Below are 27,864 nucleotides of genomic sequence, written 5' to 3'. Positions count from 1 at the left end.
CACACACACACACACACACACACACACACACACACACACACACATGTCCTTTACCCTTCCTCCTCTAAGCTTTTTCCGCCGAGTTACTTCAATGTCCAAAGCTCCGAATGTGCGCTGGGATCCTGTGTCTGTGTGTGTGTGTGTATGTGTGTGTGTCAGGGCGCGATTCACTTCAGAGATCAACTATAGGGTCGTGGCTCATCCCTGAAAAACTGCCCGTCCTGAAAGCCTCTCCCCCTGAAAGGCTCTCGTGATCACAGACTAGGGGTGAACTTCGGGAGTCCGAGCCGAGGGCGAGCTGAAGACACCCAGGTCCTGAGGGAAATGAGTCAGGATTGAATTTTTTGGGGGGTTGAGGTTAAAGTTATGGTTTGGCACTACCTCCTCTCCCTACGCTCCTCCATTTTGCCCTGGTCTCAGTTCTCAAGGGCCTCTTGCTCTCTCTCTATGTGTGTGTGTGTGTGTGAGTGAGGGAGGGGGATTGGTGTATGAGTCGTTCCCAATTCTTTTTCCTCTTTCTTTTCTTTCTTTTTTTCTTGTGTATGTTCTCTTTTTCTCTTCATTCTCCATCGCCATTTGTATTTTTTTCTTTTCTTATCTTCTCTTCCTTCCATTTTATTGTTTGTTTAATTCTCTCTCTCTCTCTCTCTCTCTCTCTCTCTCTCTCTCTCTCTCTCTCTCTCTCTCTCTCTCTCTCTCTCTCTCTCTCTCTCTCTCTCTCTCTCTCTCTCTCTCTCTCTCTCTCTGTGTGTGTGTGTGTGTGTGTGTGTCACTCACAGCAGCCACCATCACCACTTCTCCTTCATTTTCTTCCTTCCCTCGTCCTCCTTATTTTGTTCTCTCCCTCGTCCTTTCCTCTGTTATCTGATCCATTCACTTTCCCGCTCTTCTTAACACTCTGTCAGCACTTCGTTCACTTCACTCCCTTCAGCTCCCCGACGTTGTGTCCGTCTACACTTCTCTCTCCATAAATCTTCCTCCTCCTCCTTCCCGCCTTTGGTTAATGTAACTTCCTCTCTCAGTTTCTCCCATGACGCTACTCTCTGTTTCCCATCTTTGTGTTAGTTTCCTTTCTTCTCCTTTCTTCACTTTCGTTGCTCTTCTCTCTTTCTCTGTTATTGTTTCCTTTTGCTTTTTGCTTTTTATTTCTTTTAGTATGTTTGTTCCTTTTTTTTTTACTTTGCTCTCGTATTTTTCAGTTATATTCGCCTTTTTTATCTTTTTTTTCGATTTACTGTCTCTGCACCATCGTTTTGTTTGTTTTCCTCTTCTCCTTATCGTTTATTATTAACTTTCTCTCAGTTTTGCTATCTTCTCTTTCCATTTTTCTTCTTTTTTTTTTCTTCGCCACTTTTTTTTCTTCCCATATATTTTCTTGGATCGTTTGACTTTTTTATTTTTTCGGCATCTGTCTTTTCTTCTCCTTTCCTATTACCAACCGGCAGCATTATTCATATCTTCTTTTCCCTACCTTTGTTATGTTTTCTAAGTATCTCTGCTTTTTTCCTTACTTTTTTTTTCTTTTCTTGTACCACGTTGTTCCTTTTCTCTTCTTTTACATACACTATCCCTTCTTGTTCTCTTAAATTTCCTGGCATCTCTCTACACTATTCCCTTTCTTTCTCATATTTCTTTGCATGATCTTCCCCTTTCCTTCTGTCTTCCCTCCATATTCATCCCATTTTCTTCTCACTACCTTCACACCGTCACCTTTTTCTTATTTTCCTCTAAAGCAATTTTTCGTTTCTTTTTCATCAGCTTCTCTATACCATCGTTTCTTTAATTTTCATCTTTCTACCTTCCTCTATCTCTCTTTCATCTCTTTCTGTACTGCCATTTTTTTTTATCAGTCTCTCTATACTATCCTTTCTTTTATTTTCATCTTCCTTGCTTCATCTCTCCTTCATCTCTTTTTCCAATCATTCGTCTCTTCAAATTTCCTCTTTCATTTCTCGCCATATCTCCTTGTACAATTTTCTCTCTCTCTCTCTCTCTCTCTCTCTCTCTCTCTCTCTCTCTCTCTCTCTCTCTCTCTCTCTCTCTCTCTCTCTCTCTCTCTCTCTCTCGCTTTCCATTATCTCTGTCTCTCTTTACTATCTCTCCTTTTTCTTCTTATCTTTCCTCTCTCTATTTCTCTCCATCCATATCATATATTCACTTCTCCTCTCACCATCTTTTACATCGTCCCTTTCATTCCTCTCCACCTTTTTTTTTCCTGTACAGCCTTTTACTCCTTTCCTCTCCGTCTGTGTGCGTGTATTACCCCTTCCCTCTTCCCTCCTCTGCCCTGCCCTGCTCCGTCCTGCCTGCCAGCCTGCCAGCCTTCATCTTTTCCTGCGCCATTCTTTCCACCCTTTTCCCCGCCTCGCATTTTCTCGTTCCGGGGAAAGGAGGCATTATGAGCGTCACATATCAGACGGAGCACCCCAAGGCCACACTCAGGGAACCAATTGTAACTTTACCCCTCGGTGTCCGGTGACTGAGCAACACTCGTGATCATGATGCTGGGCTGGAGAGAGAAAGAGAGGAAGGGCGATGACTTCACAGGGACTGACTGTGCACACATCTAGGTACCCGCATACACATACGTACATACATACAGAAGCTTCCCCACTACGCTGACGCATCTGTAATTGAGTAAAGCTTTTCCTTGGGGCGATGTCAACGTGCAGTGACTTAATTACAAGCGCCAGGGGAAGATCGATAAGTGACGGACAGGGTGGTGATGAGGTGGACGGAGAGGGCTGGCTGGTGGGATTTAGGTTACCTGATGTGGTGTGATGTGATGCGATGTGGTGTTTGGGTAGGTTGGGTTAGGTTAGGGTAGGGTAAGATGGTATGGGTTAGGTTAGGTTTAGTTAGGTTGAATTGGGTTAGGTTAGGTCAGCTTAAGTTGGGTTAGATTAGGGTAGTTTAGTTTAAGTTAAGTTTGGTAAAGTCAGTTCAGGTTAGGTTAGGTTAGATTAAGTTAGGTAAGATTTGTTCAGGTTAGGTTAAGTTAGGTTTGGTTAATTTAGGTTAGGTTTAAGTCAGTTCAGATAAGACAGACAGACTTGTTTTTAAGCGAGAAGGAGGCTGGTAAGGGCATAAAAACTGGAGGAAAGCCCGTTAAGATACAGCTCACAGGAAAACCAAATTCCAAAGCGTAGACCAATTCAGTTCCAGAGATGTTCCGATACTCCTCTCTTGAAACAGTTCAGTTTATAAGAAGCAGGGGAAAAACAGAAACAGGCGGTGAGTCCCAGGGTTTACCAATGAAAGGGATTCTGAAACACTTCTGCGCCGCACCTCCACTACACTCAAAAGGCTCTAGTTAAAATTATACGGGGTTTATAATAGTGTTTTATGGTTATACTGACAGATTAACAAGATTTCTACAATATTAGCATGGGAAACACTCTTGAGAACCTGGCTAATCATCTCTGTGGCCTTGGAAAATAGTCGTGCTGAGGAAGCAAAGCTTTTCAGAACACGAGTCCAGGTTTCCTATTATTCCTTATACCAAGTATGTCCACTGGTGCTGAGACTGCTTCAACAGGGAAAATATTGGCGTGTTGTTGAATGGGTTGCTGGTTTGTCACAATAATCTTGAAGTTGTTGATGGGATTCGTCTTACTAGATAATCAGGGTTGGTGGTGTTAGTTTTGGTGGAGAGAATGTTGTTGTTGTTGTTGTTGTTGTTGTTGTTGTCAATGTCGTCAAGTAAAAGTAGTAGTGGTAACATTAATAAAATAGCAGCAGCAACAGCAGAAGTAATAGTAACAACAATAACAACAACAACAACAACAACAACAACAACATTGATAATAATGATGATAATAATAATGATAATAATAATAATAATAATAACAATAATAACAACAACAACAACAACAACAACAACAACAACAACAGCAGCAACAACAACAACAGCAACAACAACAACAACAACAGCAGCAACAACAACAAGCAATCAAACAAACAGACAAACAAACAAACAAACAAACAAACAAACAAGCAAAACAAACACACACAAACATACAAATCAATAAAAAATACAAATAACAACAAACTCCAGTCACAATAGCAGCAGCCACCGCCATTTATCTGTCTTGCCTGTCTGTCTGCCTGTCGGTTTGCTTGTCTGTCTGTCCTCCACATCCCCCGGGGACCCGCCTTGCAGACTCCACCCATTGTCACCACAAAGTCTCAGGCGGGGGACTCACGGGGGTTAGCGCAACATGAAACGGGTTGAGGCAAGATAGGTGAAGTTTTTCCAACTGAATCTCACGCAACCGGATGCTGGCGCTATATATTCCTGACACGAGACACTGCTGTTGGAATATGCTGGACTGACTGAGAGGGAGATGGTGAGTGGATGATGCTGGTGATGGTGTTGGTGGTAGTGGTGGTGATGGTAGTGGTGAAGATGATGGTTATGGTAATGATGGTGATGATTATGATGGTGATGATTCATACGACTTATCCTTTCCAGTACATGCGAGGTGGGATCAGAGAAAGAGGCAGAAATAGAAGTTGTAACAAAAAGAAAAGGACATTACAGTATGGAGGATAATGATGTTAAGAAAACGACGAGTTAGAAAAAAGATAAAGAACAGACAATATCTTTATACAATCCTGCTTTTCGTTTACTCGTTTACGGTGTGTGTGTGTGTGTGTGTGTGTGTGCAAGTATCTAGGTCCCCACGGCACAGCTGCACCAATATTTGAACCCGAGCAGCAAAAGTTTACCACCTGTTTCAGTTTCACCATTCAGGAGTATCGGAGCACCTCTTAAACATCCATTCCTTCAGGACTGTATCACTTTACTCCTCGGAATATTCACTTTCAGCTCGCTCTGCCTTGCGTCTTTCCAAATTTTGTTGCGAAGTTTGAACATTTCTTCCCAGTATTAACTCTTTTCAGCATCAAAGCATTCGTTGGTTCGTTCCACTTTTTATTCTGTATGACATTAGAAGACTGGCGTCAAATTCAGGATGATTTTTTTTTTTTGTCATAATCAAGGAGTTAAATAATCGTTTCTGGTTTTTCGTCAACCATTACTTCACCTTTATTTACTCTGTTCCGTTTAATAATTACTGATTTCACGAAGCTCGAAAATTATTTATAGGAACAGGTTAACTTCAACTCAGACCGGTTCTTTAAGAATAACCAATTTCGACGCTACTCGATCTCTTTGGCCTTACTAAACCATACTCTACCATTCCAACGTGGCTCATGACCTCAGCCTCTCCCTCCTCCATCACTATCCAGAGAGAGAGAGAGAGAGAGAGAGAGAGAGAGAGAGAGAGAGAGAGAGAGAGAGAGAGAGAGAGAGAGAGAGAGTGGGGGGAAGGGGGGAGACACAATCATAGGAGCAGCGCGCATCTCGGCCCTCTGCTAAGATCTTGCCCTGGACGAGAGTTTAATGAGACGCATCTTCACATAAGCTGTCTTGAATCTCTTGTAATCGGTCTCCGCTCAGTAAATAGCTTCCCTCATCATAAATCTTCAACGCTTGCCTCGCACGTAGCATATCATCATTCCTGGAGACTTCACAGTCTTTAACGTCACATACCGGTCTTTTTTTTCCTCAACATTTTCGCACCCCTTGAAATTTCTGATCAACTCAACTTTACTCGTTTAAAAGTGTCCCTTTTTGAAAGTCACGCTGTCCTCCCCAAAGTGGTCCCAATAACTCCCACCTCTGAATCTTTAAATCAATCATTTATCAGTTTGTCTTTTTACAAAGTATTTTCATACATCTTGAAATTTTGGATCAACGCAACTTTTACTCCTTCGAAAATCACTCTGTTCATTCCCAAAGTCCCGTTGCTCCTTCCCAAAGTGACTCTAGTAATTCCCAGCTTGGAAATCTTTAATGTCACATATCAGTCTTTCTTTTAACACAACAGTTTCACATCTTTTGCGATTTCTGATCAACTCAATCTTCACTCCTTCACAATTACTCTGTTCATTCCAGAAGTCACGCTTTCCCTTCCCAGAGAGACCATAGTAATTCTCAGCTTGGAAAATTATCTTTTAGGACAACCCTGAACCACCACTCTCACAAACCAATTTTCCTGGAATGTTGAGCTCAGTACATATTTCTTGCCATTCATCCTCACGGCGTTTATTCAATTCCATAAACACGCAAAATAAGCAACTTTTTTGCACCCCGTCTTCCTCAGAGTTTTCAATATTTTGTTATAAGTATTGCTGTTATTTTCCAAGTAGTGCACTCCTCCACCGCCTTTGCTATGGGATATGCTATTGCTGCGCTGTCTATAAATTTATCTTTTTATTTATTTTTTTATTCAGCAACGTCATCTTCCTCGTTGTCCTCAAAATTCTGTTCTTGCCAGTTTTTCTATTATTTTCTAGGTATTGTATTCCTCACCCACATCTGCCTAAAGGAATTGCTGGTCTGTCCATCCATTCCATTATTTTTCATACAGGCTTTTCCTCTTTTTCATTGATCTCAGAATTGTGTTCTTATCAGTATTTTTTTTATTTTCTTGTTATTGCAGTATTCATTAACCTCAGCATAAGGAAACTTCTGTTGCCAAGTTTGTATCTTCACTTTTTTCTATTTAATAATTTCCTCTTCCTCATTGTTCTCAATATGTGTTTTTATCAGTATTCTCATTAATTTCCATCTATTGTCTTCTTCAAGGCCTCTGCTATTCTTATCTGTATATCCATTTTCTTTTCTAATGCAGCAACTTCCTCCTCATTGTCCTCAATATTGTGTTTTTATCATTATTCTTATTAATTCTCAACTACTATCCTCTTTACCCGCCTCTGACTAGTAGATCCGCTATTGTTAATCTGTATATGTATCGTACACATATTTTTCAATTCTATCCAACGACCTTTCATCATTTTCACCCCGCCTCCTCTCTGCAGTGCTGTCCTCTGCACTTTTCCATCTGCACCAGAAACTACCTTTGACATTTACTGCTCTACTCTGCACACCACTCACTTCCTGCTTGAACAACATTTCTTTCCTTTAAATTTCTAAATATTCTCTCCCCCAGCTCTCATTAGCCATCTTCTTTGCCCCGCCAGCCTTCCTCTTCACTTCCTGCATGTCGATTCTTCTCATGTACACTCCTACCCAGCTTCCCTCCCGCACGTCGATGTTGTGTAGCTTCTTTCTCCTCCATCAGTTGCTTCATCCTTCATTCCATGACTCATTATTTTTTTTTTTTTTACTCCCTCGTCCAATCTTTCTCATGGCACACACTTCTTACTGTCTCATCAATATATTTGTTCGTCATTCACTTTTTTTTCTCTCTTCTTCCTGCCTTATAATTTTCTCACCCTCAGTGTACGTATATCATTATCTACGTATTTCTTCATCTACATCATCATTACCTTTACAGTTATTTTTCCTTTCTCTGGTTATTCCTTACAAGAGACCATGCTACACTCCTGCCTTACTAGATCGTGAATTTCTCCTTTCGCTCCTTTCATTACCATCACATACACCAGCCTCCTCTTCGCTGATGTTTCTTTAATTGCCCACGACGCTTTTGCTCTTCAGTTTCACTCCCAACATGTTTCAGTGTCAGTCCCTCATCTCCAGCCAAGGGTTTTTCCATTTCTAATCCTTCCCTCAGAAACTTCACTCCGGGTATTCTCCGCTTTTTGTTCTCTCTAAATATTACTTTATCCCTCATGCTTTTTGAAACCTTCCCATCGTAATCGCACCTAAAATTTCCGCTTTTTCTTTTATTTTGCTTTATTTGTTCTTTTCTCACGGACTTTTTTTTCGCTTTTCCCTCTCATCTCTCTCCAAGAACTTTATGCACTAATGTTACTAATTTCCACCCAATTATCTCTCGTATAATCAACTTCAACTATACCTTATCTACTTCTTTCATCCCTTACCCATAATTCCACCTTACCCTTCATGACGGGCACACTCCCTCGCACATACTCCCTCACCCTCTTTCTGTTTCAGCATATTTAAACCTCCCACTAAACATTTCTTCCCCCCTTTACCTTTAAGTCCCGTCCCACAGAGAGCCATAACAACACCTCTTTTCGCTGATTACATCCACGCACACTGAAGCACAGTCCGAGTCTTTCCAGGTTAATAATTCCGTTCCTCTCGACCTGCTTCCTGTAGTGTGTGTGTGTGCGTGTGTGTGTATGTGTGTGTGGGCAAAATTCTCCTTTCCGCATCTCATCCTCTCCCCTTTAATGATCAGCAGGAAAGACAGAGACATGTATTCTTGATCCTTTTCTAATCCCTTTTCCAATCCCACCACCAAAAGATTACGATGAAGCGAAAATCTTACGTGATATATATAAAGAGACCACTACGTACACTGCAAGCCTTTCTTAAGACATTCCCCGAACTGTAACCTACTTATCGGCAAACTCGTGGCATTATTACTTTTATCAGCCAATAGCGAGAGTTTCGAGCTAGTGCTGAGATGGGTGCGTAGGCAGAAGAGTATTAATTCGTATGCGCACCCACACGCAGACAGCAGCGGGCGAGGTAAAGCCAGCAACCCCATTCCCCCTATACACACACACACACACACACACACACACTGGAAGAAGAGGTTGAAACTTTCTCTTTAAACCCTGAGATCGATGCTCACTTCGTCGGTGTGTGTGTGTGTGTGTGTGTGTGTGTGTGTGTGTGTGTGTGTGTGTGTGTGTGTGTGTGTGTGTGTGTGTGTGTGTGTGAAAAGGAAACACACCAATCAAAAGGGGTGCTGGCCAAACAATAGACGCCTATCAACAAACACAACAATCATGGATGGAGGAAAATTGTATTATTCATGATGGCGATGAGGAAGAATATTTGATACATTGCCTTACGTGCGTCCGTGTGTGTGGTGTGTGTGTGTGTGTGTGTGTGTGTGTGTGTGTGTGTGTGATGGACGAGGCTGGCGTGAGGAGTGGCAAGCAGGCGAGGCGGGTGTAGGGAGCGGAGGGAAGCAGCGGGAGCAGGAGTCGGCTTGAGTTAAGGAGGAGAGGGAAGCAAAATGTAGGACAGACAGACACAACAATAGGGGAAGAAAAGAGGAGTGAAGGGCGCTTTTGTTACCCGAAAGGAAGAGAGAGAGAGAGAGAGAGAGAGAGAGAGAGAGAGAGAGAGAGAGAGAGAGAGAGAGAGAGAGAGAGAGAGAGAGAGAAAGAGGAACAAAAAGGAGGAAAAGGAACACTGGTAGAAAGAACGAGATAATTGTCATAAGATCAATACTTGGGTAGTTTCTGCTGCGTCTAGATCCTAACCCAATACCGTCTTGTCGCCATTTCTCTCTCTCTCTCTCTCCTCTCTCTCTCTCTCTCTCTCTCTCTCTCTCTCTCTCTCTACCTGTGTTGCTGAGAGAGGATGTAACAGTCTTAGGAGCTTTTTTTCTTTTATCAACACTATGTACAGATTGCACAGAGTTACGCACAGAGACTTGAAAAACTCGCGACTTCCGGGTGTGGGTTGGCCAACACTTCTGTCTGTGTTGACGTTATGTCTTATCTCTTAGGAAAACAAACATTCGACGCTTTGGCTGCTACATTCATGCAGCTCTGTAGACCCAACTTGTTTCGGCTGCCACGTCCAGCTACGCACCATTCATTCTATTGGTACAATTCGCCTCAGACGTTCGTGGCACATTGATAAGAGTACGAAGAGAGCATAATAGTGTCTAACGTTCTCTCTCTCTCTCTCTCTCTCTCTCTCTCTCTCTCTCTCTCTCTCTCTCTCTCTCTCTCTCTCTCATCATTTCATTATTTTCAAACGTGCCTGCAGCTCATCGTTTGCTGTTTACATAAAGAGGAGACAAAATATAATAACTGCCATTGTTTCAAGTACGTGTGTGTGTGTGTGTGTGTGTGTGTGTGTGTGTGTGTCATTGAATGTCATCTACTTCTACTCCTCGCTCTGTTATTCAGGAAAGATCGATTCAGACAGGAGAAACAGGCAGCCAGACAGAGAGGGAGCTGCAAATACCTCGAAAAAGCAACACAACACGTATATTCACCTTCAGAAGAAATTGAGTCGTTGTTAGTGAGTTTATGCTAATCTCCCGGTTTGTATTCTTCTCATGTGTTCTTGTATCATGTGTTTATCCACGTCACGGGTTTGTCTTTTCCAGCTGTTATTCGCCCATTTCTTTGATTTTTACGTTAATTTTCCACCATTTTATCTTTATTATTATTATTATGCTGCATTTTCTTCTTAGTATTTTGTGTCTATCATTCATTCATTTCTTAGTTTCTTCTTTTTTTTTTCCATTACTTATTTATTACTTTACTTTTTTTTTTTTACTTTCCTGCTGTATTTTTCTTCGTGTTTCATGTCTATGATTAATTTTTCTTTTCGTTCTTATTCACTGCGTTACTATTTTTTCTTCTTGCGATTCTACCACAGTTTTTATTTTTTGTTTCTTTTTTCGTCTTTCATGTCTATTACTCATCCATTTTTCTTTACACCTTCTCTGTTACTTGTTCTTTTTTTATTCCTCTCGCTTTTGCTATACAACGATAATAATTTTTCATTTCTTTGTACCTAAGGTGTTTACAGAGTTCTATGTAAAGCGTACGAAGAACGGATGATTATTTTGAAGTCTAAAGAAAGAAGTTACGGCAGCAGAAAGGTAGACGCTGAGAGAGAGTTATAAGGAAGCTTCTGAGTAAATAATAAAAATAAATAAGGAATAATTGGATGTCTAAAGAAAGAAGTTACGGCAACAGAGAGTGAGAGGGTAAATAGAGGAAAAAGTATATAAGGAAGTAAACAATATAAATAAACAAGTAATAGTTAGAAGTCTAAAGGAAAAAGTTATGGTGGCAGAGAGGGAGAGAGGACATAGGGGAGGTGTCGTAAATTAAATGAAGAAGTGAAGAATAGTGGGAAGTCTAAAGAAAGAAGTTACATTAACTGGGGAGGGTGTGACAGGACAGACAGCAAGGCAGGCCCGTTGTTCTCTCGTGACTGGGTGATGAGGACCGTCACGTGGGCTTCATCACTCACGCGGCTGACCTAATGGAGCAGGTGGCACACAAAATACTGGCGAGTTTCTCCAAGCCTGTAATTATTATAAGGTTAATCACGTAAGCAACCCATTTCTTAAACAGAGCTTCCGGTTTTAGCTAGTCTGTGTGTGTGTGTGTGTGTGTGTGTGTGTGTGTGTGTGTGTGTGTGTGTGTGTGTGTGTGTGTGTGTGTGTGTGTGTGTGTGTGTGTGTGTGTGTGTGTGTGTGTGTGTGTGTGTGTGTGTGTGTGTGTGTGTGTGTGTGTGTGTGTGTGTGTGTGTGTGTGTGTGTAAAGGAAGAAGATGAATGTGAGTTGATAATACCGCCATCAAACAGCAGTTTTCGTGTGTGTGTGTGTGTGTGTGTGTGTGTGTGTGTGTGTGTGTGTGTGTGTGTGTGTGTGTAGGTGTATCGTAGGTTGTTGAACTAACTAACAACAACAGGTCGCGTTGCTATGAGGCGTCAGTATCCTCGCCCCTCCTTCCTTCCCTCCCTCCCTCCCTTCTTCTTCTCTTCCCTTCTCTTCCTTCCTCCCTCCGTCCCTCCTTTCTCCACACACTTCTTATTTTATGGATTATCGAAACAGTAACACTAATTACCGCTGTTTGCTGCACCTGATGATTTATGCGTTTCTTGGACTAGATTACATAACATCATCTTTACACACACACACATACACACACACACACACACACACACATACACACCACCGCAGTACCGTCCCCTCGACACTCTGCCGATATGGAAGAATAAGTTTTATGTACTGGAGGCCAGGCATGTCACCAGTGAGGGAGGGAAGGAAGGAAGGACATGCTAGATTGCTCGGCGGGAAGGACAACTCATCCAAGGTGCAGAGAAGACTTCCCCGTTCATAATCCTTGAGCACTTTTTTCGCCCAGACACCTTGCACATGTAGAGCTACAGAGTGATGGATAGATAGATAGATGGAGAGATAGATAGACAGACAGACACATAGATATATAGATTGATTGATTGATAGATAGATAGACAGATTGACTGATTGGTTGATTAATGGATAGATAGAGAGAGATATATAGATTGATAAATTGAATGAGAGAGAGAGAGAGAGAGAGAGAGAGAGAGAGAGAGAGAGAGAGAGAGAGAGAGAGAGAGAGAGAGAGAGAGAGGCCAACATTATATCACAATTTTCGATTAATTGATTTACTTGAACACACACACACACACACACACACACACACACACACACACACACACACACACACACACACACACACACACACACACACACATTACGTGAGGAGATGTGCTAATGGCGTACACCCCCTCAATGGAGTTTATCCTCACGGCAGGACGAGGAGAGCAGGAAGGGTGTTGGGGAAGAGAGAGAGAGAGAGAGAGAGAGAGAGAGAGAGAGAGAGAGAGAGAGAGAGAGAGAGAGAGAGAGAGAGAGAGAGGGTGCTCGTGACCGCCCCCCTTATGTCGCCCCGTGAAGCAGCCCACACTCGCCTCCACTGCCAGTATTGATACATCTCGTGACGATAAACGAGTGCAGGAAATGGTTGAGGACGAGAAATGATGACAAGTGAAGGTAGTAGGGCAGAGAGAGAGAGAGAGAGAGAGAGAGAGAGAGAGAGAGAGAGAGAGAGAGAGAGAGAGAGAGAGAGAGAGAGTGTGTATGTGTGTGTGTGTGTGTGTGTGTGTGTGTGTGTGTGTAGCGTGACAGCGCATGTATGTATGTATATATGTGTTTGTGTGTGTGTGTGTGTGTGTGTAGCGTGACAGCGCATGTGTGTGTGTGTGTGTGTGTGTGTGTGTGTGTGTGTGTGTGTGTGTACATGAGTGGGCCACAAGTGTGCACGGGCTGTGGCGAGGTGAGGCGAGCATCAAGTACATACAACTCACATTTGAAAAGTAAGTCTAAAAGCTGCTCCACAGTTTGAAAATCTATGTTTTAATCCTTTATCTCTGTTCTGCCAGGAGACTAATCTTTATCCTCACACCAGCAAACCAAAGATATTGAAAAAAATGAAATAAGAAAAGAATAAAACTGACACTGCAACACGTGATCGCTTGCAAGTCACACACAACACCATCCCTCGTATTCTTAAACGCTTTGATCTCTGATAATGAATATTTACGAAGGCCGCAGAGGTGATTAGTTGGACTCCCATGGGTGTTTTTACCACTGATAACGCAGAATCAGTGTTAGACTCACTAGAAACATGAAAGCACTCTTGAAAACCCCAATAACCTCCAGTAAAGCCTGTTAAAAGGTAGTAGAGATAAAAGGACGAAGCATTTGAGAGTGCGTTGTTTGAGTCAGCGCGCCAGATGGGCCTCATGCAGCAACACAGAATTAGATGCTTTGTTGCTTCATTAAAGATCACGCCCACTATAACAGCCAGTCTCGTTAATATTAATCTGGTGGCGGAACGCATTCACGCAGGCATCTTTGAACTTACGTCACTTAATCTCGTATTCAGACACGCTTTGTTCTCTCTCCACGACTGTTTTCAAAGACCACAGAGATGATTAGGAGGGTTCTCAAGGGTGTTTTTTTTCTTCCTGTTAATAATTTAGGGATCTTGTTGTCACTAGAAATGTATAAACACTCTTAAAAACCCGTGCAACTTCAAGTAGAGCCCTTTGAATGTAGTGGAGGTGTGGCGCAGAAGTGTTTCAGAATATACTCCTTCGACTCGAATTCAGAAAACCTTTGCTCCCTCACCACGACTATTTTCAAAGCTCACAGAGATGACTAGCAGGGTTCTCATGAGTATTTTTCCTGTTAATAATGTAGAGATCTTGTTAATCTCTGTATAAACGCATAAACACCTTTAAAAACTCGTGTAACTTTATGTAGAACCCTTTGGATGTAGTGAAGGTGCAGCGCAGTTCAGAATATGGCCCATGGTTACGTCATCGCAGACTGCTCGCCGCACACTGCATTATGAATGGTGGACCCGCCCCGCTGGGAGATACCTGTTCCTGTGTGTCTGGCCGGCTTTTTGTTTGTCTGCCTGCCTCTCTGTTTGTCTTTCTATTTGTATATCAGTATAACTCCCCATCTAATCTCTTATCTCTACCTCCACTATTTCAATCTTCCTCTTCACGTGTTTTTTTTTTCTTTGTATCTATTCATCATTTTATGTCCTTACTGTAGTCGTTGTGCTTTATTTTCATGCTATTTGTGTACACTTTTCTTCATAACAATTGCAAGACAACCCTCTCTCTCTCTCTCTCTCTCTCTCTCTCTCTCTCTCCCCATAAAGTCAGGAGCGAGCCAGCAGTCATATGTTTGCCCGTCTATTTGAACCAATCACTCGAGGATGACGTCCCCAGTCAGCCTCCTGTATTCGCACCAGAGTATGACGAAGCTTCACGGACCTTTCACTGCGCTCGTCTGTCTCGCCACACACACACACACACACACACACACACACATATAGATATTTCATTGACCACAGATTGCAGAAAATATCATAATTCCAATAACAAGCACGGTCCAACAAATAGTTTATACACTAAGTACATAAAACACACACACACACACACACACACACACACACACACACACTAACCATCCTACGCCCCACCCATCCACACAGCTGCATGCATATATTTTCTCATTCTTTATGTTCTTGGTTCTCTTTTTGATCCTGAGGGTTCATGTTGACAGTAATGTTATGTAACGTATGGCATATCCTGTGGCGTCTTGGGCATGCTGTACGACCAGCGCGCTGATAAACAATGTAATCGACAGGATATCCGTGCGTGTTATCAGGCCAACTCTGTCACTTGTTGTGTTTGTTTGTCCAGTGGAAATATACTTTGTTTCTATTATATATTTAAGAGAGAGAGAGAGAGAGAGAGAGAGAGAGAGAGAGAGAGAGAGAGAGAGAGAGAGAGAGAGAGAGAGAGAGAGAGAGAGAGAGAGAGAGAGAGAGAGAGAGAGAGAGAGAGAGAGAGAGAGAGAGAGAGAGAGAGAGAGAGAGAGGAGAGAGAGACTGACGCATAGACAGACACAGACAGACACAGACAGACACACGGACAGACAAACAGAAAGACAAATAGACAGACAGATAAACTGACACATACACACACACACACACACACACACACACACACACTACACTTTCAACGCTCCACTGCTTCAGGACAGAAAAGGACGCCTCCTATTCGTGGCCATGGACGACGTGACGGAACTGACAGCCGCGTGACGTGCAAGCAACGCGTCATGCACGTCAATACTGGTCTGTTTTGGCAACGGTTTGTCTCTCTCTCCACTAAGGTGCAGCCATTTTAATCTTGCATCAGTCCACCCTTGCACCAGGACGTTTTCTCTGATGGCTCATCCATAAACACTCCGAGCTACGGTTTATGTATTCTAAACCTGTATTTTGAAAAGCTTCGTTCTCTCATAAAATCTATTTTCAAAGATCACAGTAATGAAGAGTTCGGTTGTCATGAATGTTCTTTCAGCTGGTGATGCAGAATTCTTGTTAAACTACCTCGAGGATCATGAGAACAGCCTTAAGAACCCAGTGCCTTCCATTGCAGCTAGTTATAAGTGGCCGAGATGAGATGCCTAACTTATGAGGATACGGTTCCTGATGGTGGAGTGCCGTATTTTTAAATTTAATTGGAATCAAGAAAAAAGATTCGGGTATTCTGGGTAACTCGTAATGTACGTATATCTGCTGATTACATATACCAAGGTGGAAAGGCAGGTGGCGGAGGGCTGGTAGGGGCGGTAAGGTGCAGGGGATTGGCAGGGTTCCTTCCCTCCACCTGCCGGCATGAATAAGCTGGTATTTTTAACTCCGGTGGGTCAGGATTAATATTTAGGACTAGCGAATAGCAGTAAAGCAGAGACCACGTAAGGGGCGAGTACAGGAGAGCTAATGACGTGTTTGTTTTGCAGAGTGTGGTCGGGCACCTGTGTACCCTCAGGTGTCACCAGGGGCGCCTCTGCATCATCCTCGCCAGGAAGGCACCACCACCACCATGCCCAGCTCCCCGCTCGTAGCCGCTCGAGTCCGTGGTGTCATGAGAGCGCCTCCCTCATGGCACTGATTCATGGCACTTTCACTCAGGTCACGCAGAGGGAACTTCAGCAAGATGGCGCCAGGTGGCCGCGTTGGTAGCCGTGTTAATTTAAAGGGTGACGCTGGGACTATACCCCAGAGTTCCTAGGACGTGCGTCTTCTTTATCTCTATGCTGTTATTGCCGATAATGTGCCGTCCCTCTTTGTAGTAAGCGAATTGACGCTAACAAATCAAACGTAAATGGATGTAGTTGGAAAATCCTCTGTGTAAACGGAATTATTTCTTCCCCTCCACTGTCTTAAAGTTGAGCATTGACCGTGACGTCATCCGCTTAGCTGTTTTCATTGGAGGTGGTGCGGCAGTGACATCACCCAGGCGGTCCTAGAGCATCACCCGCCCGGTAAGCAGAAACAGTGACGTCACCGAGAGGCGTTGCAGCAAGCTTGGTGTCGCCACGCACATGCTCCGGAGCAGTCCAGTCTTGTTAGCGGTTCAGATCATTACCGCGAGTGGCTCCCTCACCAATTCAGTTGAGTGCGTGACCGCGGAGCGCCTCAACGACCTCGAATGCACCCTCAGGCAGCTGCCAGAGTCACACGAGATTACTGAAGCGACACGCAGGCTGGCAAGACTAGGACTACCCACCTCTAACTAACTTCCGAGTCCTCTCAGATTCTTTACTCTGACCTCCACGAGCGTCAAACTTTCCTCAGACTCCACAGTCTCTGCCGCCAGCCTTGGGAGACACGCGTGCCTGAGACGTGAGACAGACAAGCCTGCCTCAATACGACCTCAGGCATCATGACGGACAAGGGTGTGACAATCGAGCGCTCCCCGTCAGGTCTGGGAATAGGGGTATTCTCACCTCACCTGGCAGGCAGCGGAGGCGCGCCTTGGGAGCAGCAGCAGCAGCAGCAACAGCAGAATGCCCTTATTACCAAGCTGGCAGCCACACCCCCGAACCGACTCAGCCGCAACACTGACAGCCTCGAGAAGGAGAGGAGGAACAGAAAGCTGGATGACAAGAGCAGCGTTGTGAGTAATACTTCCTCATTCCTTGAGTACATGGATATCTTTGCTTTGACTTAACTGGCACAATGAATTTACATGATTTACTTTTCAATAGTTTGTGTATTGCACAGCTTCATGAGTTACAAATGTCCTTCTGATTGACTTAATGTTAAGGGAGTTCACTCTAACAGTGGATAAATAATATCATTGCTGTGTATACTATATATAATATATGAATGCAATAATAATACACATGCGAGGTTCAACTATACGAGATCCTATTCCAAAATTTCTACCACACACACACACACACACACACACACGTAAGCACATGTCAGACAGTAATGTGGACGAATAACATCCACAACTTTAAAGAAAAGTATGGCAATTAAATCAAAACATTATAAACTTCACTCACTCCTATAAAACACAGACAGGTAAATACACATAGGCAAACACCTGTAGGGCTATAGCGGGTGCTGCTTCCTGCCACAGAACCGGAACTGCGGGTGTGGCGGATGGGCACGTGCGGTCCAGCTGGAGCACGACCTGGCGGAGCTGAAGATCACCCATGGCAATCTGCTGACGGGCCTCCACCAGCAGATCGATGCCCTGAAGCAGAAGAACAGGGGTGAGCAGCAGCCAGTAGGAAGGGAAGGTGGAAGGGTGAAGCGAGCTGAGGGAGGGAGACAGAGCAAAGGGGAAGTGTTAGGAGAGCATGATGAAGGGACTTTTGGGAGCCGCCGTGAGAGAAAGAGGTGGTTTTAGAAATAAGAAAGTGTCCTTTAGTGGAATTCTATAGCAGCTCTTGCTTTATGCCATTAACAGAAAATGAAATCAACATTAAATACAAAAAAAAAAATGTATATATATATATATATATATATATATATATATATATATATATATATATATATATATATATATATATATATATATATATATATATATTTAGTTTATGTTTTCTGTGGTAAAGATAACATTTATCCATCACTACATGCATCGCATTTGTAATATTTTGTTTTATCTCATTTTCTCCCTTCAGATCTGACTTTCCAGCTGCTGATGGGTCCTTACGCCAGCCAGGTGAAGCAGGACATTCCCTTCAGCCCGGAGAGTGATGAAGCCTCCTCCCCCAAGGTGAGAGGAAGAGCGTGTCGTGCAGGTGAAAGGCGCAGAGAAAAAATAAACCTTTGTGTTAATGAGTTGTTTTAATAACTGAGAAACGTGTCCCGCACGTCGTGGCATGCAGTGTCTTTACTTGCCAGGATGAAGTCTTGTTGAGGATTTACATAATCTCTTTCCTTGTCAGTTCTAACGTGAATTTTGAAATCATGTAAGAGAAAACATGACTTCAAAAATTTATTTATTTTTTTTTTATGTCTGTGAATATATCCTTGAATTCTGGCGCTTGAATAAAGTTAAGCTGAAACAGATGAAGTATTCATTATTCTGAGCCTCTTCCTTATTATTTCAGAATGAAAAGCCAGCAGAGATTGAGGCAAACAACCAGAGTGTTTCCCCCTCCGCTCCCATTCTCACTGTTCCCGCCACAGGCGCTACCACAACCCTCACCGACACCACCGAGGCCGCCGCCAAGACACTGCCCTCTCCGCAGCCCTTCATCAACGGCGACTTTGTTGTCAGGTGGGAAGACGCACGCAGCGGTGTAAGCTTAGCTGCCCGACACAGGCAATGATACACCTACACATGCTCTCTCTCTCTCTCTCTCTCTCTCTCTCTCTCTCTCTCTCTCTCTCTCTCTCTCTCTCTCTCATAATAGGCACGCTCTCATCTATGATATACATAATTACTCTAGCTGATTCAGAACACCTTATGTATTTTTAATTCACATGGAGAAATGGTTCATGTTATACTCCAGGAGGACAACACCGGCACACCGGCTTGTGCGTCATGATAATAATTATCGCCCACTGTGCTTGAGTCTGGACGGCAATATACCTTAGTTCATTGACCATCATTACTACCTGCAACTTACTTTTCCTGTTATGTTTCATTTTCCCTACCTACAGTTTCCTTTTCCCGTTATGTTTAATTACTCAGTCTCAAAATTGAATTCATTCGTTTCCCGCGCATACAGCGGAGCACACTACGGGACACTGAGGCACGCCACTGGGGTAAGAAACACAGATTCAGGGGATGAATTTCTGTTATCATAACCGACTAAATATTCAAGTTTCCTCACTAATTCCCCTCCCCTTCTACAGACGCTCCCTGCGAGGCCGATCCGGACGCGGAGACCCCCGCCTGGTACGCTCCCTTGATCTGGAGCTGCTAGAGGAGGCGGCGGACCACACGCGCCGCCTCTTGGAGGAGGAACGCGCCAAGAACAAGTACCTCACTACTCTCGTCGAGGACCTCAAGAGGTGAGGCGTACTCGAGTGTTGCAAAGAAATGCGCTTTAATGAAGTGTAAATTTTGTGAACCAGACAGGGGAAAGTTTGTATCACTAAAATATTCTTTATCTCTAAGAATATTCTTCATCATGATGCTAGTTGCTTTAAGACATATTTATGGATGAACAAATATTCATACATAACTTTTTTCTATTATTCTGCAACACACTTTTGATTGACTAATTCTTTTTTTTTTATGCAAAGTTCGATTTTATTTTTTTCTTACCAGAGAGAGAGAGAGAGAGAGAGAGAGAGAGAGAGAGAGAGAGAGAGAGAGATCACGGTTCACTGTCTTGGTGAAATTATGTCGCTGGTCAAATTTAGTCCGCGGCTCAATGAATCGCGAGGGGCGTCCCGTATGGCTGATTTCTGGCCCAGACTGACCATCTCGCAGGCTGCGGGTGGACTATAGGCTGCATTGTGTACAGAGCCTCAAGAAGTGACGTCATAGTCTACAAAATTATCACAAAAAAAGTATACAGCAAATAGCTTCACCCATCACATCCCACTTGGTCTTTGCGAAATTCTTAATAAAGGAATTCATTTATCGAAATATAAACTTTCATTCGATTTATAGCCACGAAATTTAGTGGACTCTGTGACATCATTCTTGAAGCCACTGTGCATCCGTATAGAGTTTCGATCACACACCGGCAATGAGGGGACGACCACAGACAATCGTGCGATGAGGAGCCAATCCCGTGACTCACAATTCAATGTGCTGCGTATGTTCTCCACGGACAGTTGCCATAGCAAAAGTTCTTGTTTCCATCACCACGTGCCAGAAACGCTTTATTGATCATTGTGTTATGATTTCAACAGAGGCGGCATGGAATTCCTCACGTTCTCATCTATCAGTATGTATTTGGCATGATTTGGCGCGAGAGGATGGCTTGTGCGATGACCACGAGTGTGGTACCGGTATGTGTTCTGTTCAGATAGTGAGGGCGGCGGAGCGCTGTGTAGTACGTGCTTGAATGCGATAAAAGATAAATGTTCGTATATAATTAAATAAGAAATCCTTTGAATATGAAAGATGACAGCCATTCCTGACCTCAACGTTCGTCATTAATGGCTACCTGTCATGCATTAATATCAAGTCCCTGGGTTCGTACTCCAGTGAAAATCAATGACGCACCTATACAAAGCACGAATCATGGAGTCATTACGGGACAGTTGCAGCCTCGTACCCACTGCCGTTGTGTTTAGTGTTTTCCTTCGATCTCAAATCGCTGATCTGCTGCCAGTCTCCTTACAAAACCTGACAACTGATAGACTCATAGCAGGTCAGAGGACTTCAGATTAATGGGAAGACGCTCAACACTGTGGAAGCGAGAATGATGTGGCATTTAAATCAGGCCATAACTGTACTTGAACAACAATGTAACTAAGTTTGGGATTTTTTTTCAGAAAGCCAACTCACACCATAATAATGTGGGTGTGAGTGTGAGAGAATCTTAGGCGGGGTGATGCAGTGTTGTCCATGTCTTATTGTGTCCTTCTTGGAGCAAAAATGGAAGGCAGCGATGACTGACAGTAACCATTAAAGATACTAAGCTCGACCACCGCTAGCATACTTGATTTACCTACACTGTTATTTTATTTTTTTATTTTTTCGTAAAAAAAAAAAAAAAAAAAAAAAAATATATATATATATATATATATATATATATATATATATATATATATATATATATATATATATATATATATATATATATATATATATATATATATATATATATATTAAATAAGATAAATAAATAAATAAAGTTTTCCTCTAATGCTCCCCGAAATCGTATTCCTAGCAGCATCCTTCACATTCTTGATGGTTCAGGAAGCGTATCTGAACCAGCACCTGTCATCATCCAGGGATCTTTAATCGAATCAGAAGATTTGATCTTTATAACACAAAAATTTTCGTCCCTGAGATCATATGCATGGGAAAAGTTTTATCTGGATGAAATAATTTTTTTTTTCTCTGACTTCGGCAGGGAATTAGGGAGTCATTACCTTTGGGAGCAGCATGCGTCAGTGGGGTCTCCTGGGAACTTCTGAAACATTTGAGTCGTCTAGTAGGTGCCGCGATAGTATACACGTGACATGAAGAGTGCAATCACACACCATGAGGGGCACCCGTCACCTCACGGGTCCGCGGAACATCCGCCGGGGACACAGCCGACACTATTTTCCTACCAGTGTATGAACTTATAACTAAATCATAGCTTCTGCTGCTCCTTCCGCCAGACTGCTCAGAGACGACACTCCGCCAGCCACCCCTTCTGGGAACAACATTCAGGTTGGCGGCGCCGCGGTACGTGACTCCGCGCACTCACTGGCTTGCTTCCTCTGCAGCTCCGCCCCGCCAGGTGGCACAGAGACTGCATGCTCCTCCTGCAATGTGTAGTACTCACCGCCTGGGTTGCTCGCTGCCTCGAAAGGAATATTGTTGATAGTTGTTAAAAATGGCTACAAAATCTTATGAATTATTAATTCAATGTACATTTCAGAGCATTATTTCCTTAATTTTTAAGGAGAAAACATCAAGAGCATGGAACATTTATCTGTCTGGCGCTTCCGCATTGTACAAACATATTTGCAGAAGAATAAGTCTCACCAGTTCATAAAATATTCGTGCGTAGACTTTGTTATGATTGTTACCAGAATACTTGTAAAGCAAGTAAGCAAATTCGACTTAACTGTTACAATATGTGCTCCTGACACTGACCTCCCCGTCCCCAGGCAAGCACGCGAGGCAGCTGGTGAGGGCTCGGGCCTCCCGCACCCCACCACCAGGGTAGGAGCGCCCCCGCAGCTGCCTCCGCCACGCCCCCCTCCCCGCCCTCCACCACGCACAGGAGACCCAGCACCCCGCGCCACCCTGCACGCCTCCCCACACACCAGACAAGTGAGCACGCCACGCCTTCCTGTGTCCTCTAGAGCAGTGATAGTCAACCTGTGTGCATGGTGCACCCTAGGGTGCATGAATTTTTTCAAAGGGTACCTGGAAATAGTTGGGTACAAGGAAAGGGTACATGACGTGGCTAATGTGTAAAACAATGCATAGTACGGGAAAATAATGTTTTAGGAAGAAAACTGTAAGTGACATAAGAAAATCATTTTAATTTAGATTATAGTATCACAAATTTATTGTATCAGTACATTATACTCAGACGGTATTTTATTTTATCATACATTTAGGAATTATAAAAGCTATTATTTAGGATCGAGCAGTTATTTTCTGTGTTTGAAATAAAGACCTAAGACTTTTATTTATATATTTTCAGTCATAAAACGTGAAATATGTGTGTATAATATATATATATATATATATATATATATATATATATATATATATATATATATATATATATATATATATATATATATATATTACAAAGCGTCCTAGGCGCTAGGGTAGGATACATAGATTTCTCAGAAGCTCCCAGATGGGTCCATGGACTTAAAAAAGGTTGAAGAACACTGCTCTAGAGTCTAGATTATACCTGAACTGTGTGTTATCTCGGCACTGCGGCTTTTAGCCATCTCAATGTGTCCATCGAAGTCAAAATTTACTGCTTAACACGTCCGTGGCATTTGATCTAAGCTGTCACGATCGCCAGGAGCTACTCCTTCGGGATGAGAGTCCTGATTTCTGACGCAATGCCTGACAAGACTAGACTGTACCATAACTTGATAAGATTGCAAGTCACGTGAAATTATTTTTGAAATTAATGAAACCTATCTGGTATTTTGTTAAAGTAAGATTATCAAGATGTTAATAACTAAATAACAATAGTTTTTGAGCCTTTGTGAAAGGGCTTTCATATTTCATTTGTTTGCTAAATGTCCAGAAACTGTTATGAATAACATTATTCCGTAAATCTGTGGCAATGTTTGGATGAAGTTCGATCTAGAAAAGACCCTTGAAGCTCTGATCGGACAGCCTGATAAAGAACCACGGACTTGTCCAAAATCTACTTAAAAATATGTTTCTGTCTAAACAAGCATCATGAAATATTCAAGCACTTTTATCTGAACACCACACTCTCCATACGGCTCACTGCGTGAATTGTCACAAGAAGTGATCCATGACAACATTTTTGCACGATCTCCTTGCACTGTGTGCTGTATCACCTTCTCACCGTGGTGACATCTTGGTGACACGACAGGTGGGCCAACGCGATATATCGCCTCGAGGCTTGCAGGTGGACAGGTTGCTGGGGGCTTCCTCGCCTCTTCCTAAACGCAGCGTAGATTCCAAGTCACAAGCTGAACGCGAGCCTCGCTTCCCGCCGCTCCGCCAACAGTTCCAACAGCAAGAGCGTAGCGGTAAGCCACCGCCGCACACCGTCAGCCCCACGCACCGCAGGATGGCAGACAGGTAAATTACATACAGGTAATTCAGTGAGCCACGTGCTACAAGCTGCTTCTATCGAGTGGAGGCTGTGGGTTCGTCATTTCTAAAGACACAGCGATGGCTGAGCGAGACAAAGTAGGCATGCTAAAGATTAGGTATAAGCTGAAGAATGAGATTCAGTAGTAGTGGATGGTGCTTCTTCCGGAGGCCATCATGAGCTCATTCATGTGTTTCTGATACTGATTTTCATGATATTTCTTATTCAGCGGCAATCTATAGCTATGCATTTCTTAAAGCAGCTCAAGAAGATTTTCGAAACAAGAATACCAACAATAAAATAAACGCATGCAACAAACCTGTCAGCAGCGGAAGTCCCGAGGTCTTTTCCCATATCCATGTTGCTAAAACTTTTTTCAAATTATGAAACTTTACAAACTCGTGCTCTTGGTAGGAAAATAGTGATAAAATAATGTAAAGCTGCAATTTTTATGTCCATAAAATTTCGCTAAATCAGTCAGCGCTGAGAAGCTGCCACTTTCCTCTCGTCCTTCCGGTGTAGGAAAGATTGTCGCAGACGGCAGAGGGACCCGACTGAAATCACGGTCCTGAAGGTGTCTGGGGGTGTTGTCACTTGACACATATTCCTTTAGGCAGTGATCTAACAATTACTGCGGTGATATGAATGAGATAAACAGAGTACTGCATTGAATACTTAATTGAATAGAAGGAATAATGCATTCTTTACATTCACAGGTCAAGAGAACGCGAAGGAGGAACAACATTCCCTGCTATAACTTCGGGTCCTCTTCAGCAGCAGCAGCAGCAACATGCACAACAGCAGCAGCAGCAGCAGCAACCACAGCAACAACAGCATCAACAACAGCCACAGCAACAGCATCAGCAGCATCAGCAGCGTGGCCGGGGGAGGCACTTCGGCAGAGGACGAACAAGACAACGCCAGCACGGACAGCATCAGCCAGAACAGCAGCAGCAATTTCACTATCAGCAGCAGCAGCACCATAATCCACACGCAGAGCAGCAGCAGCACGAGGGTCGTCAGGGGAGAGAGACAGCTGAGATGAACGGCGAACACAAGCCTAGAGCGACAGACCAAACCCAGAATCAGGGCCCATCGTCCTCAGGGCGGGCCTCGGGGCGGCCTTCTTTACATCGGGATGACTCTCGGGGAAGGCAGGACTATTCTCGAACTCCGGCGTCCCCCCGAGAGGCTCCGACAGGGCGGCACGGGACCCAATACAAACGAAGTGGCCCTGAAGGTGCTGATGCCTCTCAGTCTGAGGAGGGGCGTGTGGCTTCCGGCCACGACCCTGAAAACAGACTGGAAACGCGCAGCAAGGGGCGTGGTCGAACACACCGAAGAGGGGGCCGGGGACGGCCCCGCAAGGAGAAGGCAACCATACCGCAAGACTACACAGAAAGCGAGCAGTAGCCGCTGCTGGGAACATGCTGCCAACACACAACCTCAGTTCTATGCATAGGAAATGCTTCTCATCTCAGGCTTAGTATTCATGTTCTGTTAATTTTTGTAGAAAATTGCATGAGCTGTCAGCTCGCGGCTCTAACGTTAAGCCAGTAAGAATATTTATATACTACTTGGAATATCAGATATTCTACAGTCGCTCATTGGTTAAGAATGGTGCGAATAGAATACAATTACGTACATAATGTTACTATCTCCTCGAACCGTCGACTTCCCCGATCACTGTGTGTCTGTGTGAAGGACAATCCTTCGGAACGAGTTTCGCTCAGACTGTAAAATATGATGCGTTATGTAGACATCAAAATTGTATTAAATTGTGTCATGATCAGTCAACAATTTATCTCCCTCTTATTAATGGCCAAATGTTATGTATTTCTCTGTTCTACTGTAATGTCGATCAGTTACCAATATATCCAGTACAAATATATACTAGTTTGTGCAATAAATATAAAGCATTGATGATGAGCCACTCTGAAAATGAAGGATAATTCATTATCCCGTCAGTAGTTCCAGCAAGCCTCAGGATGGTGCGCCAGGCTGTCCAGACAGACAGATAAACAAACAGACAGACAGCCTTGGATACACTCACGCGCAGCCACTCTGTCTACTTCCTCCACCAAAATGTCTCCTAAATATGCTGAGTTGAATGAAATGTCTTGCTTTCTTAAATCTTTTATTTTTTTCATCCCCACAAGTGGCTCCTGTTTGCTGCATGACTGGCAGACTGACAGGCTCGCTTTCCCTCAGAGTCGAGAGGGTAACTAATCCAAACATTCATCTTCTGTGTACTGGTAAGAACATAAGAACACAGGAAAACTGCAAGAAGTCGTCAGGCCTACTCTACATGTGGCAGTCCTTGTATGAAGCCTACCTACCTATTCCCACCTGTCATCTTCATCCATTCATTTGTCGAATGTTCATTAAAACCTCGGTATGATGCTAAACTAAAATCAAGCAATGAAACTCCTGCAGAAAATTATGTGACTGTAAATCATAAAAGAAATGGAATTCAAGAACAATTACGTCACTCAGGGAAAGCATACCCCAGCCACAGAGATTCTTTCAGGAATGGCTGAGTAAAGAAAAACTGAGGAAAGCTTTATTACTGACCCTTGAGCAGCAATAACTCGTAATGCAGAAGAGAGCGAAAAAAAAAAAAGGCAATGTTAAGCCAATAAAGAAAGGCAGCAAGTGAAGGAACGATAGAATAACTGGAAAGTATTGTGGGACTCAGTGATGAAGAGGTAAACAATGTGACGCCCAACGAATCTTGTAATGAAGGGAACGACTGTGTGGGCCTTGGGGAGAGAGAGAGAGAGAGAGAGAGAGAGAGAGAGAGAGAGAGAGAGAGAGAGAGAGAGAGAGAGAGAGAGAGAGAGAGAGAGTGTGTGTGTGTGTGTGTGTGTGTGGAGTGGTGGGGAGGCATACAATCATAGGAGCAGCACGCATATCTGCCCTCCACTAAAATCTTGCCCTGGACACGAGTTTAATAAGATGCATCTTTATATAAGCGAGAGAGAGAGAGAGAGAGAGAGAGAGAGAGAGAGAGAGAGAGAGAGAGAGAGAGAGAGAGAGAGAGAGAGAGTACGTTCACACTCCATAGCCTTGAAAGCACAGTAGAGTAATAATCCCTTGGGAGTGACTTATTTAGTTCATCCCCTTCCCAACTCCATAAGTTTGGCTTCACACACACACACACACACACACACACACACACACACACACACACACACACACAGGTAAAACGAGAAGCGCACTTACCAGGCTTCTACTTAATCTTAATACCAGTACCGTACTGGGACACAACAGGGTGCAGTAATCGTACAATACATAAAAAGCTGCCAGTTCTCATTGGTGGTGCTGTTGCATAAGTAAACCCAATGACTTCTAGCCACAACTTTTCCAGCGGACAGCCATCTCAAATAGACGCAGAGACTGAATTCATCACTAATAATGTATACTTCTACAAAGTATGGTGACAGAAGGAAGCATTAATGACCTTCTTATTGAGGAAAGCTTGTTAACGTGTGTAGCATATATGGTGAAATAATATTTTCAGCTGAAGAAGCCCCGATGAGTTAATCTGCGCTCTGTCTTCCTTTTGTTGAATGTAAAGTACGTTCCTCTGTCCAGCTACAATAAAGGGTCTACACTCTTTTTTCCGGTGCGTCCGTTGTCCTCTCGACGCTACAAGGGACGGGAGGACACCACTCTCGGTTCATCAACCACAGACGTATAACTAAGAGGGCTGCATTTCATCATAAGACTTACTTTATCAGCTCGCATCTTATATTTCTCAGTAATTCGCTTCCACACCTACACCTCACGCTTGCTTTCCGTTTTCTTCCCTGCAACAGCGGTGTTACCATTTTTCCCTAATCAAGTGCCGCTCCTCTCGTCTCAATACATGTCCGCAAGTGTCACTCTGTCATTCTGGTCCATTTCACGCGCCCAGGCATACGCTTTTTCTTCTCACTGCCTTCATTTTTTTACCCTTCCTTTCATTTCAGAGTTTTCTTTTCCAAGGTTTCACCGGAAGACCCACAAAGCAGCAGGTGTATAGTTACG

The 27,864-nt window shown here is 43.4% G+C and overlaps 1 protein-coding gene across 4 annotated transcripts in view; it reads left to right on the top strand.

Moving 5' to 3' along the window:
* The window catches only part of LOC135099959 (histone-lysine N-methyltransferase 2D-like), a 33,328-nt gene extending 7,363 nt beyond the window's left edge, over window positions 1–25,965 (top strand). Inside the window, exons 1-9 of one of the 4 annotated variants that reach the window (XM_064002706.1) lie at window positions 12,848–12,869; window positions 15,883–17,042; window positions 17,514–17,649; window positions 18,064–18,158; window positions 18,496–18,665; window positions 19,247–19,405; window positions 22,178–22,343; window positions 23,608–23,819; window positions 24,549–25,965. In XM_064002706.1, the coding sequence (XP_063858776.1) occupies window positions 16,809–17,042; window positions 17,514–17,649; window positions 18,064–18,158; window positions 18,496–18,665; window positions 19,247–19,405; window positions 22,178–22,343; window positions 23,608–23,819; window positions 24,549–25,245 (1,869 nt within the window). In that variant the 5' untranslated portion in view covers window positions 12,848–12,869; window positions 15,883–16,808 and the 3' untranslated portion in view covers window positions 25,246–25,965. Of the gene's footprint in view, window positions 1–12,847; window positions 12,870–15,075; window positions 15,212–15,882; window positions 17,043–17,513; window positions 17,650–18,063; window positions 18,159–18,495; window positions 18,666–19,246; window positions 19,406–22,177; window positions 22,344–23,607; window positions 23,820–24,548 lie in introns of those variants that run through there. The other 3 variants (XM_064002705.1, XM_064002703.1, XM_064002707.1) reach the window with 3 other exon arrangements.
* Window positions 25,966–27,864: the final 1,899 nt, after the last annotated feature.

This window comes from Scylla paramamosain, chromosome 4 (assembly GCF_035594125.1).
Source record: "Scylla paramamosain isolate STU-SP2022 chromosome 4, ASM3559412v1, whole genome shotgun sequence".
Lineage (NCBI taxonomy): Eukaryota > Metazoa > Arthropoda > Malacostraca > Decapoda > Portunidae > Scylla > Scylla paramamosain.
Note: the sequence above shows the minus strand (reverse complement) of the source record. Positions and strands in the feature narration are given on the sequence as shown.